This window comes from Meles meles, chromosome X, assembly GCF_922984935.1.
Source record: "Meles meles chromosome X, mMelMel3.1 paternal haplotype, whole genome shotgun sequence".
Taxonomy (NCBI): Eukaryota; Metazoa; Chordata; class Mammalia; order Carnivora; family Mustelidae; genus Meles; species Meles meles.
The window spans coordinates 111796384-111812608 of record NC_060087.1 but is presented as its reverse complement, the minus strand read 5'-3'; the positions used below and the strand labels follow the sequence as shown (position 1 = coordinate 111812608).

Sequence of the window (16225 nt, the reverse complement as noted above, 5' to 3'; positions counted from 1 at the left end):
TCCATAATGAAACTTCCAGACTTTCAGGGCTATGAATGTAGCATGGGAATTAGGGAAGGGTTTGATCTGGGGTCACCATTACGAGAAAGAAATATACTTAAATTATTAGTTGTATGTGGATATATTTTTGGAAAGTTTTTTATTATCTTAATTTATACTTAATTAAAATAATGAATTTTAAAATAAACATAATTTTTATAGATATTTTGAACAGAGGTAACCCCAGCTCATCTTCAAAGGGAATAAAGAATGAGACAGTCACTCAAGGTATAGTATTATACCGTTTTAATTTTAAAGTGAAATATTTTAACAAAATTGGTTGTATAGAAAAAGACTCAATATGTTGTGTAATTTTAAAATGCAGGTGTTACTGATCCGTTCAAGCCTACAAGTCAACACTACAAAGATCCAACATCAAATCCAGTGGCTGCCTTGCCCAGATTTCATCCCGAATCTAAGTCTTCACAGAACTCTGTTATTGTTCAGAACGTGTCTAAACCTGTAAGTGTTTCTGAAACTACACAATTAGCTCAGGGATGCTTTGGATATTATAACACCCAGTTAGAATTGTGGACCAGTCAGCATTCCGTTAGAAGCATAATCACAATCACAGTCTGAAAATGTCACTATCTTTATGACAGCTCAACCAAAATCCAAAGTAATAACTGTAGGAACTAACCAACTTTTCAATGTATCAGGTAATATGCTTAAATAGGTATAATATTGAAAACTAGACTGTCTAAAGGTGAGTAAAAACATGATCAGTAATGAATGTTGCATAATGGCAAAATTCTTAAGAGAGTAAACAGAACCAGGTATTCTTATTGGGGAAGATTGCTTTGAGGTCATTGTTGCTGTTTACTCTGACAACATAGTTTCATGGCTTAGCTTTTAAAACTTTTTTTTAAGATTTTATTTATTTATTTGACAGGGATCACAAGTAGGCAGAGAGACAGGAAGGGAAGCAGGCTCCCCGCTGAGCAGAGAGCCTGATGCAGGGCTCGATCCCAGGACCCTGGTATCATGACCTGAGCTGAAGGCAAAGAGGCTTTAACCTATTGAGCCACCCAGGCGCCCCAGCTTTCAAACTTTTTTTTTTTTTAAATTCTGTGAACATTGTGATTTTTTTTTAAAGATTCTATTTATTTATTTGATAGACAGAGATCACAAGTAGGCAGAGAGGCAGGCAGAGAGAGAGAGGAAGCAGGCTCCCTGCTGAGCAGAGAGCCCAATGCGGGGCTCGATCCCAGGACGCTGGGATCATGACCTGAGCCGAAGGCAGAGGCTTTAACCCACTGAGCCACCCAGGTGCCCCCCAGCTTTAAAACTTTTAACAGCAGTAATAGTTAATGATAATATTTAACATTTGTTATTCTATTATTGTGGGCAAGTCTTTATTCTAAATGTTGTATGTAAATTAATATCATTTCATTCGTATTATTTCTCTATGACATAGGCACAATTATTATCCCCATGTTATAGTTAAGGAAACTGAGACTCAAGCTAAATAACTCACTCAAGGCCATATAACTGGTAAATAAAAGTTGGATCTGGTATTTCAATCCAGATTAGCCCGGAGGTTTTATTTTTTTAAGTTTTTATTTATTTATTTGAGAGAGACAGAACATAATCAGGGGGAGGGGCAAAGGAGAGAGAAAAGCAGATGATGCAGGGCTCGATCCAAAGACCTAAGATCATGACCTGGGCCAAAGTCAGATGCCTAACCAACTGAGCCACCCAGGTGCCCCAGCCCAGAGGTTTTTAAATATGCATACATGTATCTGTTCATACATTTAAGCATTGCTATACATAGAAACACTGCCTTAGGGGCGCCTGGGTGGCTCAGTGGGTTAAACCCTCTGCCTTCGGCTCAGGTCATGATCTCAGGGTCCTGGGATCGAGCCCCACATCGGGCTCTCTGCTCTGCAGGGAGCCTGCTTCCTCCTCTCTCTCTGCCTGCCTCTCTGCCTAGTTGTGATTTCTCTCTGTCCAATAAATAAAACTATATATATATAAAAAAAAGAAACACTGCCTTAGAGCAAGTTATAGTCACAGATCATTGGGATTCCCTGAGACCCTTTCAGGGATTCATGAAGTTAAAACTTGTGATAATTACACTGATACATTTCCTCTCTTCACTCTGTCAGCATTTGCACTGATAATGCAAAAGCAGTGGAGGGTAAAACTGCTGGTCCCTTAGTATGAGTGAAGGCAATGTCACCAAACGGTACTGGTAGTTTTTGTATTAGTGACCATCAAGCACCCACAGTAGAAAAATTTTACTTTCACTTGAGAATAACCTTGAAAAAGTAATAAATTGTTACTAATTTTATTAACTCTCAATCCTTGGCAAATACACTTTTTTTATAACTATTTTTTCTATTTATTTGAAGCACAGTAAAAAAAAATTCGTACACTTTGGAAATTCAGTGGCACAAGGTACACTGCCATAACTTGAGGGACATTATACAGTTAAAAAAAAAAAGGAAATAAAAAGAAAAAAAATTCCCGTTTAAAACACTGCATTACATAATTTTACCTGCCCAAACAGACCATTTACAAATATTAGGTCAATAAACTGCTAACATCCATAAAAAGGTAGCTTTCGGGGCACCTGGGTGGCTCAGTGGGTTAAGGCCTCTGCCTTCACCTCAGGTCATGGTCCCAGGGTCCTGGGATCGAGCCCCACATCGGGCTCTCTGCTCGGCAGGGAGCCTGCTTCCTCCTCTCTCTCTGCCTGCCTCTCTGCCAAATAAAAAGATTTCTCTCTGTCAAATAAATAAAATATTTTAAAAAAAAGGTAGCTTTCTTACTAAAATGCAAAAGAATTTAAAAGATTGGTATCTAAACAAGAAAAGACAAAAACAAACTGGAATGAAAACCTAGGTATCACATCTAAAATCGGGGCTTTTTGTTTGGGCCTTCATACTCTTCTCTCCCTCTACCATATCCTGCTGGAGTTCCAGGCCCCATTCCTCTAGGACCCTGTCCACCGACAGTTCCCGGAAAATACACTTTTTTTAAAAATACTCTGTGATTGTGCTCGCTTCGGCAGCACATATACTAAAATACTCTGTGATTAAGTGGATAATATGCATAAAAGATTTCTGTATGTATAGTATGAAGGTTTTTTTGAGGAAAACCGCTTGAATTGCAAACCGAACTAGCTGCTTTTTTTTAATAGAATGCCATTTTTGCTTGAATGGATGGTCGACAGAGCACGGTATGTTAATTATTGCTAAATAATCAGGGCACCTGAGTGGCTCAGTCGGTTGAGCATCTGCCTTCCGCTCAGGTCATGATCCCAGGGTCCTAGGATTGAGTCCCGCATTGGGCTCCTTGCTCAGCTGGTAGCCTGCTTCTCCCTCTCCTTCCAGCTCCTGCTGTTCTCTCGTGCGCGCGTGCGCGCGCTCTCTCTCTCTCTCTCTCTCAAGTAAATAAAATCTTTTCAAAAACTTATTGCTACATAACAATAGTATCAAAAACTTAGCAGCTTGAAGCAATATACACTTATCTTGTGGTTCCTGTTAGGAGTCAGGTCATGGCTTTACTGCGTCCTCTGCTTCAAGATCTCACAAGGCTGCAATCAAGGTGTCAGCCAGAGCTGCCACATCGTTTAGTGTTGCTTCCAAACTCACATGGTCGTTGGCAATACCCATTTCTCTGTGGGTTGTCAGACTGAGGGCATGAGTTTCTTGCTGCTGCCAGAGACTGCCCTTAGTTCTTTGCCACATAAGCCTTCCTGACATGACTGGTTGCAGCTTCAAAGCCAGCAAGGGAAAGTGAGTCCTCAGCAAAATGGGCTATATAACATAATCATGTACATTCTGTCCCATTTGCCATATTCTGTTGGTCAAAAGCAATCACAGATTCCACCCACACCCAAGGACAGATAGATCACAAGGGTGTAAATATCGGGAGGTAGTCATGGGGGCCACCTTTAGAATCTGCCATGCAGTTTTTCATGCTTAAAAATGTACAAAGCATATCTGTCATAGGAAAAAAAAAATGGGGCATCTGGGTGGCTCAGTGGGTTAAAGCCTCTGCCTTTGGCCCAGATCGTGGTCCCAGGGTCCTGGGGTCAAGCCCCGAGTCAGGCTCTCTGCTCAGCAGGGAGCCTGCTTCCCCCTCTCTCTCTGCCTGCCTGTCTGCCTACTTGTGATCTCTGTCTGTCAAATAAATAAATAAAATCTTTTTTTAAAAAAATTAAAAAATGATTGTATTCTCCCCAATGATAAGATTTGAGCTTTCAAGCAAAAATTAGATTTTTGTGGGATGCTGTCTGGCTCAGTTGGAGAAGCATGTGACTCTTCATCTCTGAGTCGTGCATTTGATCCCCACATTGGGACTTTAAATACAACCTTTTTAAAAATTATAGGGGCACCTGTATGGCTCAGTCGGTTGAGCTTCTGCTTTCAGCTAAGGTCATGATCCCAGGGTCCTGGGATCAAGCCCTGCATCCGGCTCCCTGCTCTGCGAGAGCCTGCTTCTCTCTCTTCCTCTGCCTGCTGCTCTGCCTGCTTATGCTCTGTCTCTCTCTCTGTCAAATGAGTAAAATCTTTTAAAAAATAAAATAAAAACTCTTTTAAAAATTAGATATTTGGTTATATCTGCATTCTGAAAGAATTAATAGTAATTTGAGTCCTGGAGTAGTAGTCCAAGAAATCTAGATTGAAGATAAAAGACTTGAGTGTTGATTCTGTCTATTCCTAGCCAATGCATTGTTACAACCTCAGTGGGCCTCACTTTCTGCATTTTTAAAATGAGAATCTTTATCCAAACCACTGGCTCTCAAACTTGGATCCTCTAAGCAACCATGGACTGTTTTTAATAAAAACTTAATAGGTGTACCTGATAATGGCAGGCTGCCAGAAATACTAAAATTATTTTATTCTAACTGGAATCAGACTGACTCAGTGGTTTCTCATGCTATCATAAGCTGTTTGGCATTTAAGAAAAACAAAAAAAAGGGGGGAACATGATTATTTACATGGAGATAGATGAAAATTATTTCTACCTTGGAACTAGAGAAGGAGAACAATGGAGGGGGTGGTACCTTTCATATTAAAAAATTTAGGAATTAGGGGCACCTGGGTGGCTCAGTGGATTAAGCCGCTGCCTTCGGCTCAGGTCATGATCTTAGGGTCCTGGGATCGAGCCCCGCATTGGGTTCTCTGCTCAGCAGGGAGCCTGCTTCCTCCTCTCTCTGCCTGCCTCTCTGCCTGCCTCTCTGCCTACTTGTGATCTTTCCCTGTGTCAAATAAATAAATAAAATCTTAAAAAAAAAAAAGAAATGTGTAAGTCTGACCATTCACGGACCTGTACCCCTGGGGCAAATAATACATTATATGTTAATAAAGATAATTAAATTTAAAAAAAAATTTAGGAACTAGAGCTCATGCAAACTCAGAATGTTTTGTTTTTCTGGGCATGATTGTTTAATCAAAGCTCCTCAGTTTCCCAATCCTAGGAAGCTTTAAAAAACAGTTTTTGTCATTTGATCTGGGTTGAGGCCTGGGCATGACAGATTTTTTTTTTAACTCTCCAGGTGATTCTCATGTGAGCCAGGGTGGAGAATGACGGATCTATATTTTCAAATAAATTGAGAATCCTACTTAAGGGAATTTTCTCTGAAAAATTTAAGTGTTTTCTTCTCTTTACCACGACTCTTTAGGGCAGTCTAGAAGATAATTATTATTGTTCCTTTTAATGTCAGTGTGATAACTTAAGGGCACAGGTGTTTTTTTTGTTTTGTTTTTAAGTAGGCTCCATACCCACAGGGCTTAAACTCAGGACCCTGAAATCAAGATCTGAGCTGAGATCAAGAGTCGGGTGGACACCTGGGTTGCCTGAGTGACTCACTCAGTCAGTTAAGCTTCTGGCTCTTGGTTTTGGCTCTGGTCATGATCTCCCTACCCAGTGTGGAGCCTACTTAGGGAAAAAAAAAAAAAAAGAAGAGTTGAATGCTTAACTGATGGTGCCACCCAGGTTCCCCAAGGGCACAGGTTTTATAATCAGGGCAACCTCAGTTCTTTCCAGCTTCATAACAACCTGGGTTGTATTGGGAACCTTACTTAACTATACTGAACTTTAGTTTACCTATTTATAAGGTGGGAGATAGTATTAGGCCTTTATTATTACTGTTGAGATAACTACCTGATATGATACATGGACTGTAAAAGAGTCAACTACATTTTAAATAGACAATAATTGGCAGCTATTATTTTGGTTGGAAAGGTGAAAACTTGAATCTCAGAAGTGACTGGCCCAGGGTTCCAAAGTTAAACAAATAAATCCCATTCTATTGCCTCTTATACCTCACTGTTGTATTTGGTATCTTTCTGAACTATTTTATGAGATATAAAAAATTCCCAATTGGAAAATTATTTTAATAACTTATTTGTTGACTAATATGTCTTCTCTATGAAATGATGGTACTTAATTGGCCAGAGTTACTACCTAGGAAAAGGCTTAAAGTATTAACTTTAGGGGTGCCTGGGTGGTTCAGTTGGTTAAGCAACTGCCTTTGACTCGGTCATGATCCTGGAGTCTCAGGGTGGAGTCCTGCATGGTCTCCCTTCTCAGCAGGGAGTCTGCTTCTTCTGACCCTCCCCCCTCCCATTCTCTGTCTCTCTCTCATTCTGTCTCTCTCAAATAAATAAAATCTTTAGAAAAAAATAAGGTATTAACTTTATTTGGAGGAACTTCTGTGAAAGAACTATTTGGAGAATTGCTAGTGAATTTTTTCATTTGTAAGTGCAAATATTTGGGGAAAATACTTACCTTGCAGAAGGTTATGCTTGGTTACAGTTAAGTCATAAAGTCATCATTGAGTCATATAGTTGTTTTATATAATACATGTTAAGACTCGAATGCAGAAATCTGCCTGTAATGCTCAAATTCTAGGAGTGGAATGGTTTGGTTCAGTTAAATATCTGCCTCCATAACTTCTTACTAAGCTCATGTAAACAAAAAACTTAATAACAAAGTAAAATTCTTAAAACCTGATTTTTTTTTCAACTTGTAAGCACAAAACATGCAAGCAAGACTCTTACATTCCTATTATAAAGGTACTGTGTATGGGGGTGGTAGTTAGAAAGGAAACAGAAGTCAATACATACTGTACTTTGATTTTATTTTTTACAGGTGGTTAGTGTGGTATATAGAATATATCAATCAGGATTACATTTGTACACAGATATGAGCTCCTCTTTTTTCACTGAACTTCATATTGGAAACATTTTTCTTTGTTTTTGGTTACTTTTCAAAAGCATGATGTTGCATTATAGCCTATCATTATTTAATCATTCCTCCATTGTTGGACATACAGGTCTTTATTTTTTGTTATAAATAATTCTCCATTAAATATTTTCATTTCCTTAGTATAAATTCATGTAAGTGGAATATTTGGGTCAAAGGATATGAACTTTTTAAAGCCCTTGATAGATACTGCCAAAATTTTCTTGCGGAAAAGTTGTACCAAAACGTGTCTACTTTGCCAATAATATTGTCATTATTTTGTAATTTTAATTTTTAATTTCAGACTAATTTTAGATTTATAGAAAAACTGCAGAAGTAATCCAGAGAGTTCCCATATAACCCTTACCCACTAAATGTTAACTTTAACAGAGTAATAATTATCTTAGTGTTTTATAGCTTATTAGTAATTGAATTATTAAGGTGTTTATAGTATTGTCATACTTTTAATTTACCTTTCTACAAGCTTATGCAACAAAGTAATTATAACTTTTTACAGGATTTTACAAAGAATTCAGCACAAGTTGAATCGGATGATTCTTCAGAGTTACTATTTGACTTGACCCAGGATACAATTCCATTGTCCCAAGAGGGATCAACAATTTATATCGAAGGTTTGGCTTAGCACTTTTTTTGAATATACTAAAAAAAAAACTTGATGAATATAGATGTGGAATGAATTTCTGTTTTGAAACCCATATCTTAATTAAGTTTTTCATATACCATAAAATAGAAGCTAACACTCCCTGAATGCATTTCTTGTGTGATTTCTTTTTTATAAATTTGTGTTTAATAATAGAATATTGTATTTCTTTCTATTAAGTTAGCTAACATGTATTTTTTTAGCTCATTCTCACTTGGAACCATCCATGGGCTGAAAAATCTTAATATAATTTCTGTGAGTCCAGGAAGTCTCCTAATGGCCTAATACTATCATATAAAAAAAAAGTATTAATCATTTAGAAGACCATTAGTATGAGAAAAAGTACATGGTTATAGTTGATTTTTTTAATAGGCTGGTGTCTTTCTTTCCAAATAAATGATGTCGATATGATAGTTAAATATGATTATGGAGTATTATTATAAAAAGAGGGAATTTAAAAAAAGAGAGGGAGTATTACAAAAATGGTGATTTGTGCATAGTAAGTACTTAGTAAATATCCATTGAAGGAATAATGTGAGTTTTCAATTGAAGAACTACAGTTCTTTGTGTACAATAACAAAGTTCTTCATTAACTCGAAATAAATTAGTATGCCATGAAAGAATTTTATTTAGTTGAAAAATTCCCCATAATCAAAGCAATTGCTGTTTGTATATGAGTAAATTTGTTTTATTTCAATAATTGGACAGAGGTACATAAGGCTTTTTAATGTTTAAATTGTTTACTAACAAATTTATATACATTTACCAAACCAAAATAGAAAAAAATTATAGCAATATGTTTGCCAAAAATATTTTTCCCATTTTGATAACATGTGGTTTGTTAATCACCTAATTGCCATTTATCTAATTAGTAAAATAGCCAAGAGTCCGGGGGCACCTGGGTGGCTCAGCGGGTTAAAGCCTCTGCCTTTGGCTCAGGTCATGATCCCGGAGTCCTGGGATCGAGCCCCGCATCGGGCTCTCTGCTTGGCTGGGAGCCTGCTTCCTCCTCTCTCTCTCTCTGCTTGCCTCTCTGCCTACTTGTAGTCTCTATCTGTCAAAAAAATAAAAAATAAATCTTTAAAAAAAAAAAAAAAGAGTCCGAATAAATGAGGTAAAATAGTTGTCTGAAATCTGATTTTATAATGTACACAGTCTTTATTCAGAGAGAAAGTCTGAATTCTTAAATATTCTAGGGGGTAAAGACAGTGATACCTCTTCTCTCTGTAAGTTGTATTGCAGGAAGCAGAACTTTGCCTTGATGGGAAATAGCGTTATAGTCAATTAGGAAGGTGTGGGTTTGAGCCTGTATCCTAAAGATTTTTGTGACCTTCATCGAGTCACTCTTTACACTTCAATTTTCTCATTTTATTGAAATACAGACTTTTATCTTTCTCAGATAATACATTCATTCTCCAGACCTGAAGTCACCATTTGGAGATATAATGTTAATTCTTGCTCTATTTACCTCAGGGCTTTTTTGAGGCTCAAATGAGATAAGCAAGAAATGAAAAATGCCTTAAACCTTTGAAGGACTTGACAATAAACAGTTCTTAGAATGACAATTATGATGATAATATGTATTATGTGTTCAGAAGCATGATTAATAGACTCCTGTCAAAGATGATAGACGGTTCTTGGAGAAGTTTGGATTGGAACTTGATTTTGAGGAATGAGAATAGGATTTTTTTTTTTAATATACTAATAATATTTTTTTTTTTTCAGCGTAACAGTATTCATTCTTTTTGCACAACACCCAGTGCTCCATGCAAAACGTGCCCTCCCCATCACCCACCACCTGTTCCCCCAACCTCCCACCCCTGACCCTTCAAAACCCTCAGGTTGTTTTTCAGAGTCCATAGTCTCTTATGGTTCGCCTCCCCTCCCCAATGTCCATAGCCCGCTCCCCCTCTCCCAATCCCACCTCCCCCCAGCAACCCCCAGTTTGTTTTGTGAGATTAAGAGTCATTTATGGTTTGTCTCCCTCCCAATCCCATCTTGTAGGAGGAGAATAGGATTTTTATTGGCACTATTGAAGACAGTGAACAGCACAAGCCAGTGGCAATAGAAATAAACAAGTTAAAGGGTTAGAATTTAAAACTATTGAGCTTAGAGTGATTTTGTTTAACTTGGAGATTTACTCATACTTAAAAAAATTTATATACAAAACAGTCTATTTTATGATACAGCCTTCTAGAGAGCTAGTTGCCAAAACACCAGCACTTACTGGTTGTTTAAGTAACCTAAGCATCTGAGAAAAATGTTAGTGATGATACAGATATCAGTCCCAAGTGCCTGTAGTATAGCTGTCAGTAACCTTGTGCTAGAAGATGGAAAAAAATCATTTCTGTTAACTCAAAGAATGACCCACAAATTTGGTAGAGGAGTCCACTAATGCAGTGCTTTCCTTTTCTATGTATTTCTCTATTCTACGGCTTTTCCTATTAGTGTACAGTTGGGAGCATTGAAATATGATGTGCAGTTTTGGAATCTTTATCACAAAGTACAATTGTATGTTATTTTCAAAAGGACTTTTGCTGTGTCTGGTTTTAGCCTACATAGCCCCACTTGTTTTGCAAATACCCTGAATTACATGATATCTTAGCCTTTAAGGTGATGGTTTTCAAACTCAGACTATCTTTAGTAATGAAATCTCTTCAAACAAAATTTTATGTAAAAATCTAATTTTTTAAAAAAGGTAAAAGGGGAGTTTTTCTATCTGACATGCTTAGTAAATTCCCTAAGGCAAAACCGTTAGCCTCAGGGGAATATAGTTTGAAGACCATTATACTAACTTAAGACTTTTCATATGAATGAGCAAGGTTAGTTGTTTGTACTTGGTTCATAGGAAATAAACAGATAATTTAAACCCATCAGATTGTTAGTAAGTGGAAAAAGAACCAACTCAGTTTTCCATTAGACATCTTAAGTTTTTTAAGTATCTTGAAGGGTTTCTCTGAATTTTTAGAACAAAGGTTATTTTGTTTCCAAGCCTAAATGTATTTAAGCATCTAAAGGTAAATTCATTTGTGGGAACTGAGCTTGGAACATTCTCTGTGTTTTCATTTTTTTTTTCTTCTTTTGCTTCAGATTCTTTTGGTCTGACTTCTTTTATACCTATTTATATATTGAAAATATTTTTAGAATTTTCTTGTATAAAAAGTTTATTCCATGAGTTGTTCAAATATGTGTAGTTCATAATAGCTGTTTGTACAATTTTTCTACCTATTAATCATATAAATTTTTCTTTTGTGATCATACAAATTTTGATCATTCTTTGTCATTTATATGATATAATTCAATTATATTATCTTTAATTTAGCTTCAAGGTGTTTTTACTTAAATTCAAATATAAAGCCATTTTAGTAGCATTTGTAGGCAGTGTTCTATACTAAAGTATTTACAAATATTTTTCCCACTATTATTTTAGGTATAGATGAAACTCTGCCTATATTAAAACGTTCTTCTGCTTCTAAAGTAAACAGTGTTACTCCAAAAAAGCCAAAGATCAGCGAAAGTGTTTCTGATATAAGTCCTTGTGCTTCATTGTCTCTAAGTAACTCTCCTGCAGTGACATCTTCCCATGTTATGATATCAAAAGGTAAATGTGAATCTAGCATATAAAATAGAAATTATATTATTTATACATAAATTTTAGAAATTGTGATGAATTTTTAAACTTTTATTTCTGGTTGTTTAATGTATAAAAAAGAATTTGAGTCCTGAAAATTTTTAATCTATTTTAGGTACAAATACCTCATCAGCTCACTATAAAACTGGAACACCTTTTTTAAGATCCTGTCCAAAGTGCAATGTAAAGTTTAATCTTCTGGATCCTTTGAAATATCACATGAAGGTAAAACTTTTTCAAAATTTGTCTTTTAGGGACTCTGGGTGGCTAAGTCAGTTAAGCATCTGCCTTCAGCTCAGGTCATGATTCCAGGGTCCTGGGATCAAGTCCCACATCTGGCTCCTTGCTAAGGAGCCTGTTTCTTCTTCTTCTTGCTGCTCCCACTGTTTGTGCGCGCTCTCTCTCTTTCTTCCTCTCAGACAAAAAATAAAATCTTTTAAAAAAAAGTTTAAAAATTTTTGATTTTTAAAAATATAGACAACTCTCTGAAAACATTAAGGATTGATATGCGGTAAATGCCAGTTTGTCCAGGTATTTAGATAAAAAAATCTTCTCATTGGTATTTCTATATAACCTAAGCAAAAATTTATATTCATGATGATTATCTTTATACAAGATTTTAAAATCTTTCCCAATCATGAAATCCTAAAAAAATAGGCTTATGGGGCGCCTGGGTGGCTCAGTAGGTTAAGCCTCTGCTTTCGGCTCAGGTCATGATCCCCGGGTCCTGGGATAGAGCCCCGCATCGGGGCTCAGCAGGGAGCCTGCTTTCCCCTCCCCCACCGCCTGCCTCTGCCTACTTGTGATCTGTCTGTCAAATAAATAAATAATCTTTAAAAAAAGGCTTATATGTACTACAGTATATGCATATTGTATTTTGTGGGGGGTATTAGAGAACACCAAGTAATCTTTGGTAATTTTATTAGATGGGATAATGGCTTTATCAACCATAAAATTATTGGTAAAAGTATCTGTTTTCTGGAGCTGGATGCTGAAGTAAGGTGAAAGTGACAATGTGTGGGAGTTGCTTTACAGCTAAGGATGCTAGATCAAAGCTTTGTTGCTTTGTCTAAGAAATGTGACTGTCGTTGAATTGATCTCTGAGGCTTGAGAGAATACATTAAACACAATATGTTGTACTTTAAGAAATGGAATAAATAGACCTACCTCCAAGCTCTTTAAAGTATTATATCTAGAAGACTTTGTAGAAAGTCCGGTGTTTCTCTTAGTGACAGCCCTAAGATTATTTGTAGGTGTTGAAGTTTTCCCAGGTAAATCATTTCTTTCTTGGATCTTAACATTTCTTTCTCTTCATTTCTGACATTTTGCCACTTGTAGAGCAGATATCAATGGCAAATCTCATTTGTAAAATCATTTGCCCCAACCAGCAAAAACCGGTCAGGGGTCGAGGAATCCTCTCCCTCTCTGGGGCGGCCGGTAATTACATTGCTCTATTCAATCCCAAACGATTCCCAGGTAACTGAGTCCCGTGCATTACAGCCACCAACTTGTGCAGGGGCTGCAGCCTTTGTCCTGTAGGGTCCCTAGGCCACTGGCACTCATCCGTGACACTTGAATCTCTATGCATATTTTCCAGCGCCTGGGTGGTTCAGTCAAGTATCTAACTTGATCTCCACTCAGGTCTTGATCTGATCTCGTCGTGGTGAGTTCAAGCCCTGCATTGGGCTCCACACTGGATGTGGAACCTACTTTAAAAAAAAGAATCTATGCATATTGTATTTTAACTTTTAATGAAAATAATATTTTTTCAGGATATTTTATTGACTAGGTAATGGCATTCTTCAAACCTCTTATAAAGCAGGCATTTTGTTTGGTGCTTAATCTTTCCTGTAACTTAAAAATTCCTTTTTTAACATGTTTTTTTGTCTGATGACATATGCATGTCACATTACTCAAAATCTCAGTCTTGCATTTTGATGTTCAACACTTGGACATAAACTCATAATGGTAGAGCATTTCACAAGAAATGATAGTTAACTCAATCCAGAATATAGTTTGTATAGTTGTTATAAATTCTAGCTTTACGTTGGCATAGGAAGCTCTTGAAATGCGGTTTTGGGTAATTTTTGAAGTACTAATGAAGTATGAGGTCTAAGTATTATTATGCTTAAAATATTTTGGTAGATATTGCAGTGTTCTGTTTGTCTGTGGGAAGATAATCTATTCTTCTTGCATGCCCAAATATAAATGGCAAGAAGGGAGAAAGGAGGCAAGAAAAAAGGCAGTGCAGATTATATTCAAGAAAGAGGGGATGAGAAGACTGCAAAGCAAAGAAGCAACTTAGGAAAAGTTAATTGCTTGCTATTTCAAAGATTGGCAGATTTTTTCATTGAAATTCAGCATTTTACAAAAAATGTAGAGAGGAAAGAATTGTAAAATTCCAAATACAATTTCTTTATTCTTAGGCAAAACTGTGTTTGACCTATCACTTCTTCTACTTCCCTGAGTGTGATTCCTGTGAACTGGACTTTGGGTTTTGGTTTTTATAAAAAAATTAACTTTTGCCAGTGTTTCAGTCTTCCTATCTTTGTGACATTATGTACAGATACTTGATGTTGTTTATCTTTTTAAATTTTTTTATAGTTATAAATCTATATGATTTTTCATTAACAGATTTAACTCTTTATTAATGAAGGTCGAGAATCAGACACCACTTTTAAATTGTTGAAGGATACAGAAAATTGAACAAGTCACCAGTAAAATAATCACTGTTCACAAAGTGAACACTTCCATTACAAGACTGCAGCTCCAGAAATAGAACACTGGAGTGTACAAGAAAGAGTCACTTCCCCAAATTATCCTTGATTGTGACTTCTAGTTTTGCCTAGTCTTTAGCTTTAAATATGTCCACTCTCTCTTGTTTCTTTAACATCATGCCTGTGAAATTTATCCATTCTGTTGCATGTAACAGTGTTCCTTCATTAATATACTTACTACAGTATTTTTTATATTTATAAAAAATAGAATGTAGCAATGACCCTTCATTAATATACTCACTGCAGTATTCTATTTATAAATATAAAAAATAGAGTTATCTGTTTTATTATTTTTTAAAAATTTTGTTATTTTTTCAGTGTTCCAAGAGTCATTGTTTATACACCACACCCAGTGCTCCATGCAATATGTGTCCTTAATACCCACCACCAGGCTCACCCATCTCCCCAGTCCCCTCCCCTCCAAAACCCTCAGTTTGTTTCTCAGAGTCCACAGTCTCTCATGCTTTGTCTCCCCCTCCAATTTCCCCCAATTCACTTTTCCTTCCCGTCTCCTAATGTCCTCCATGTTATTCCTTATGTTCCACCCACAAGTAAGTGAAACCATATGATAATTGACTTTTTTAAATTAAGATATAATGTATTATTTGTTTCAGGGGTACAGGTCTGTGATTCATCAGTTTTACACAATTCACAGCACTCACCATAGCACATACCCTCCCCAATGTCCATCATGTTTAACATCATAGATGGAAAGAGAAAAGGCTGAGTAGTTTAGTTACCTTTAGTTTATTTAATTTGAAGGGTAATGAAGGTATGTGATTCAAAAAGTATAAGAAGGTGGGTGTTCATCATTCTTTACTATAAAGGAAATGCAAATTAAAACTAAAATAACATCACCTAACATGTGTCAGAATGGCTAAAATCAACAGCACAAGAAACAAAAGGTGTTGGCAAGGATGTATAGAAAAAGGAACCCTCGTGCAGTGCTGGTGGGAATGTGAACTGATGCAGGAAACAAAATGGAGTTTCCTTAAAAAGTTAAAAATAGAACTACCGTACCACCAGAATTGCATTATTGGGTATTTACCCAAAGAATACAGAAACACGAATTCAGAGAGATACCCTGCACCCCCATATTCATAGCAGCATTATTTACAATAGCCAAGATATGGAAGCAGCCCAGGTATCCACTGATGAATGAATAAAGATGTGGAATATATACACAATGGAATATGAATCAGCCATAGAAAGTGAAATCTTGCCATTTACAGTGACTTGGATGGAGCTAGAGAGTATGCCAGGAGAAATGTCAGTCAGAGAAAGACAAATACCATGTGATTTCACTTATATGTGGAATTTAAGAAACAAATGAGCAAAGGAAAAAAGAGAGAGACAAACCAAGAAACAGACTCCTAACTATAGAGAACAAACTAATGGTTACCAAAGGGGGCGGAAATAGCTGAAATAGGTGATTAACGACTGCACCTGTGATGAGTACCAGGTGTTGTGTGGAAGTGTTGAATCACTGTTGTAAACCTGAAACTAATATAACACTGTATGTTAACTAACTTGAATGAAAGTAAAAACTTTAAAAAAAGAAGAAAAAAGAAGGTACACAGTGAAGAATTCCACTTCATCTATTGCATTGTTCCCAGTAGGACTTGCAAAGGAAATCATTTTTTACTAATTTGTTCTATATCCTCTTTGACTTAATTTCTGAATGTACAAGCACACATGAGTGTTCTTATTTTCCCTCTATTTTATACACAAATCATAGCACATTATATATATTTCTGTACCTGAAAAAAGTAGCAAACATACTCTAAAATGTAGCTTTTATTTCTTGTAGCATTGTTTGTCATTAAAAAAATAAGTGAGAAAAATAAGTGAGACATGTACATTTTAACTTATGCTTTGTTTTCAAAGGTTTTGTATTTATTTGTCAGAAAGGAAGAG

The 16225-nt window shown here is 36.3% G+C and overlaps 1 protein-coding gene across 12 annotated transcripts in view; it reads left to right on the top strand.

Moving 5' to 3' along the window:
- Positions 1–16225, top strand: part of ZNF280C (zinc finger protein 280C) — a 78823-nt gene that overhangs the window by 20014 nt on the left and 42584 nt on the right. For 11 of the 12 annotated variants that reach the window (XR_006816853.1, XR_006816851.1, XR_006816852.1 and 8 more), the window contains 5 exons: positions 202–267; positions 365–501; positions 7757–7871; positions 11331–11501; positions 11647–11756. Coding sequence is in view for 8 of the 12 variants with exons in the window: in XM_045995211.1 (XP_045851167.1) it covers positions 202–267; positions 365–501; positions 7757–7871; positions 11331–11501; positions 11647–11756 (599 nt within the window). In the remaining 4 variants the exon portion in view is untranslated. The remainder of the gene's footprint in view (positions 1–201; positions 268–364; positions 502–7756; positions 7872–11330; positions 11502–11646; positions 11757–16225) is intronic. The other variant, XM_045995208.1, reaches the window with a different exon arrangement.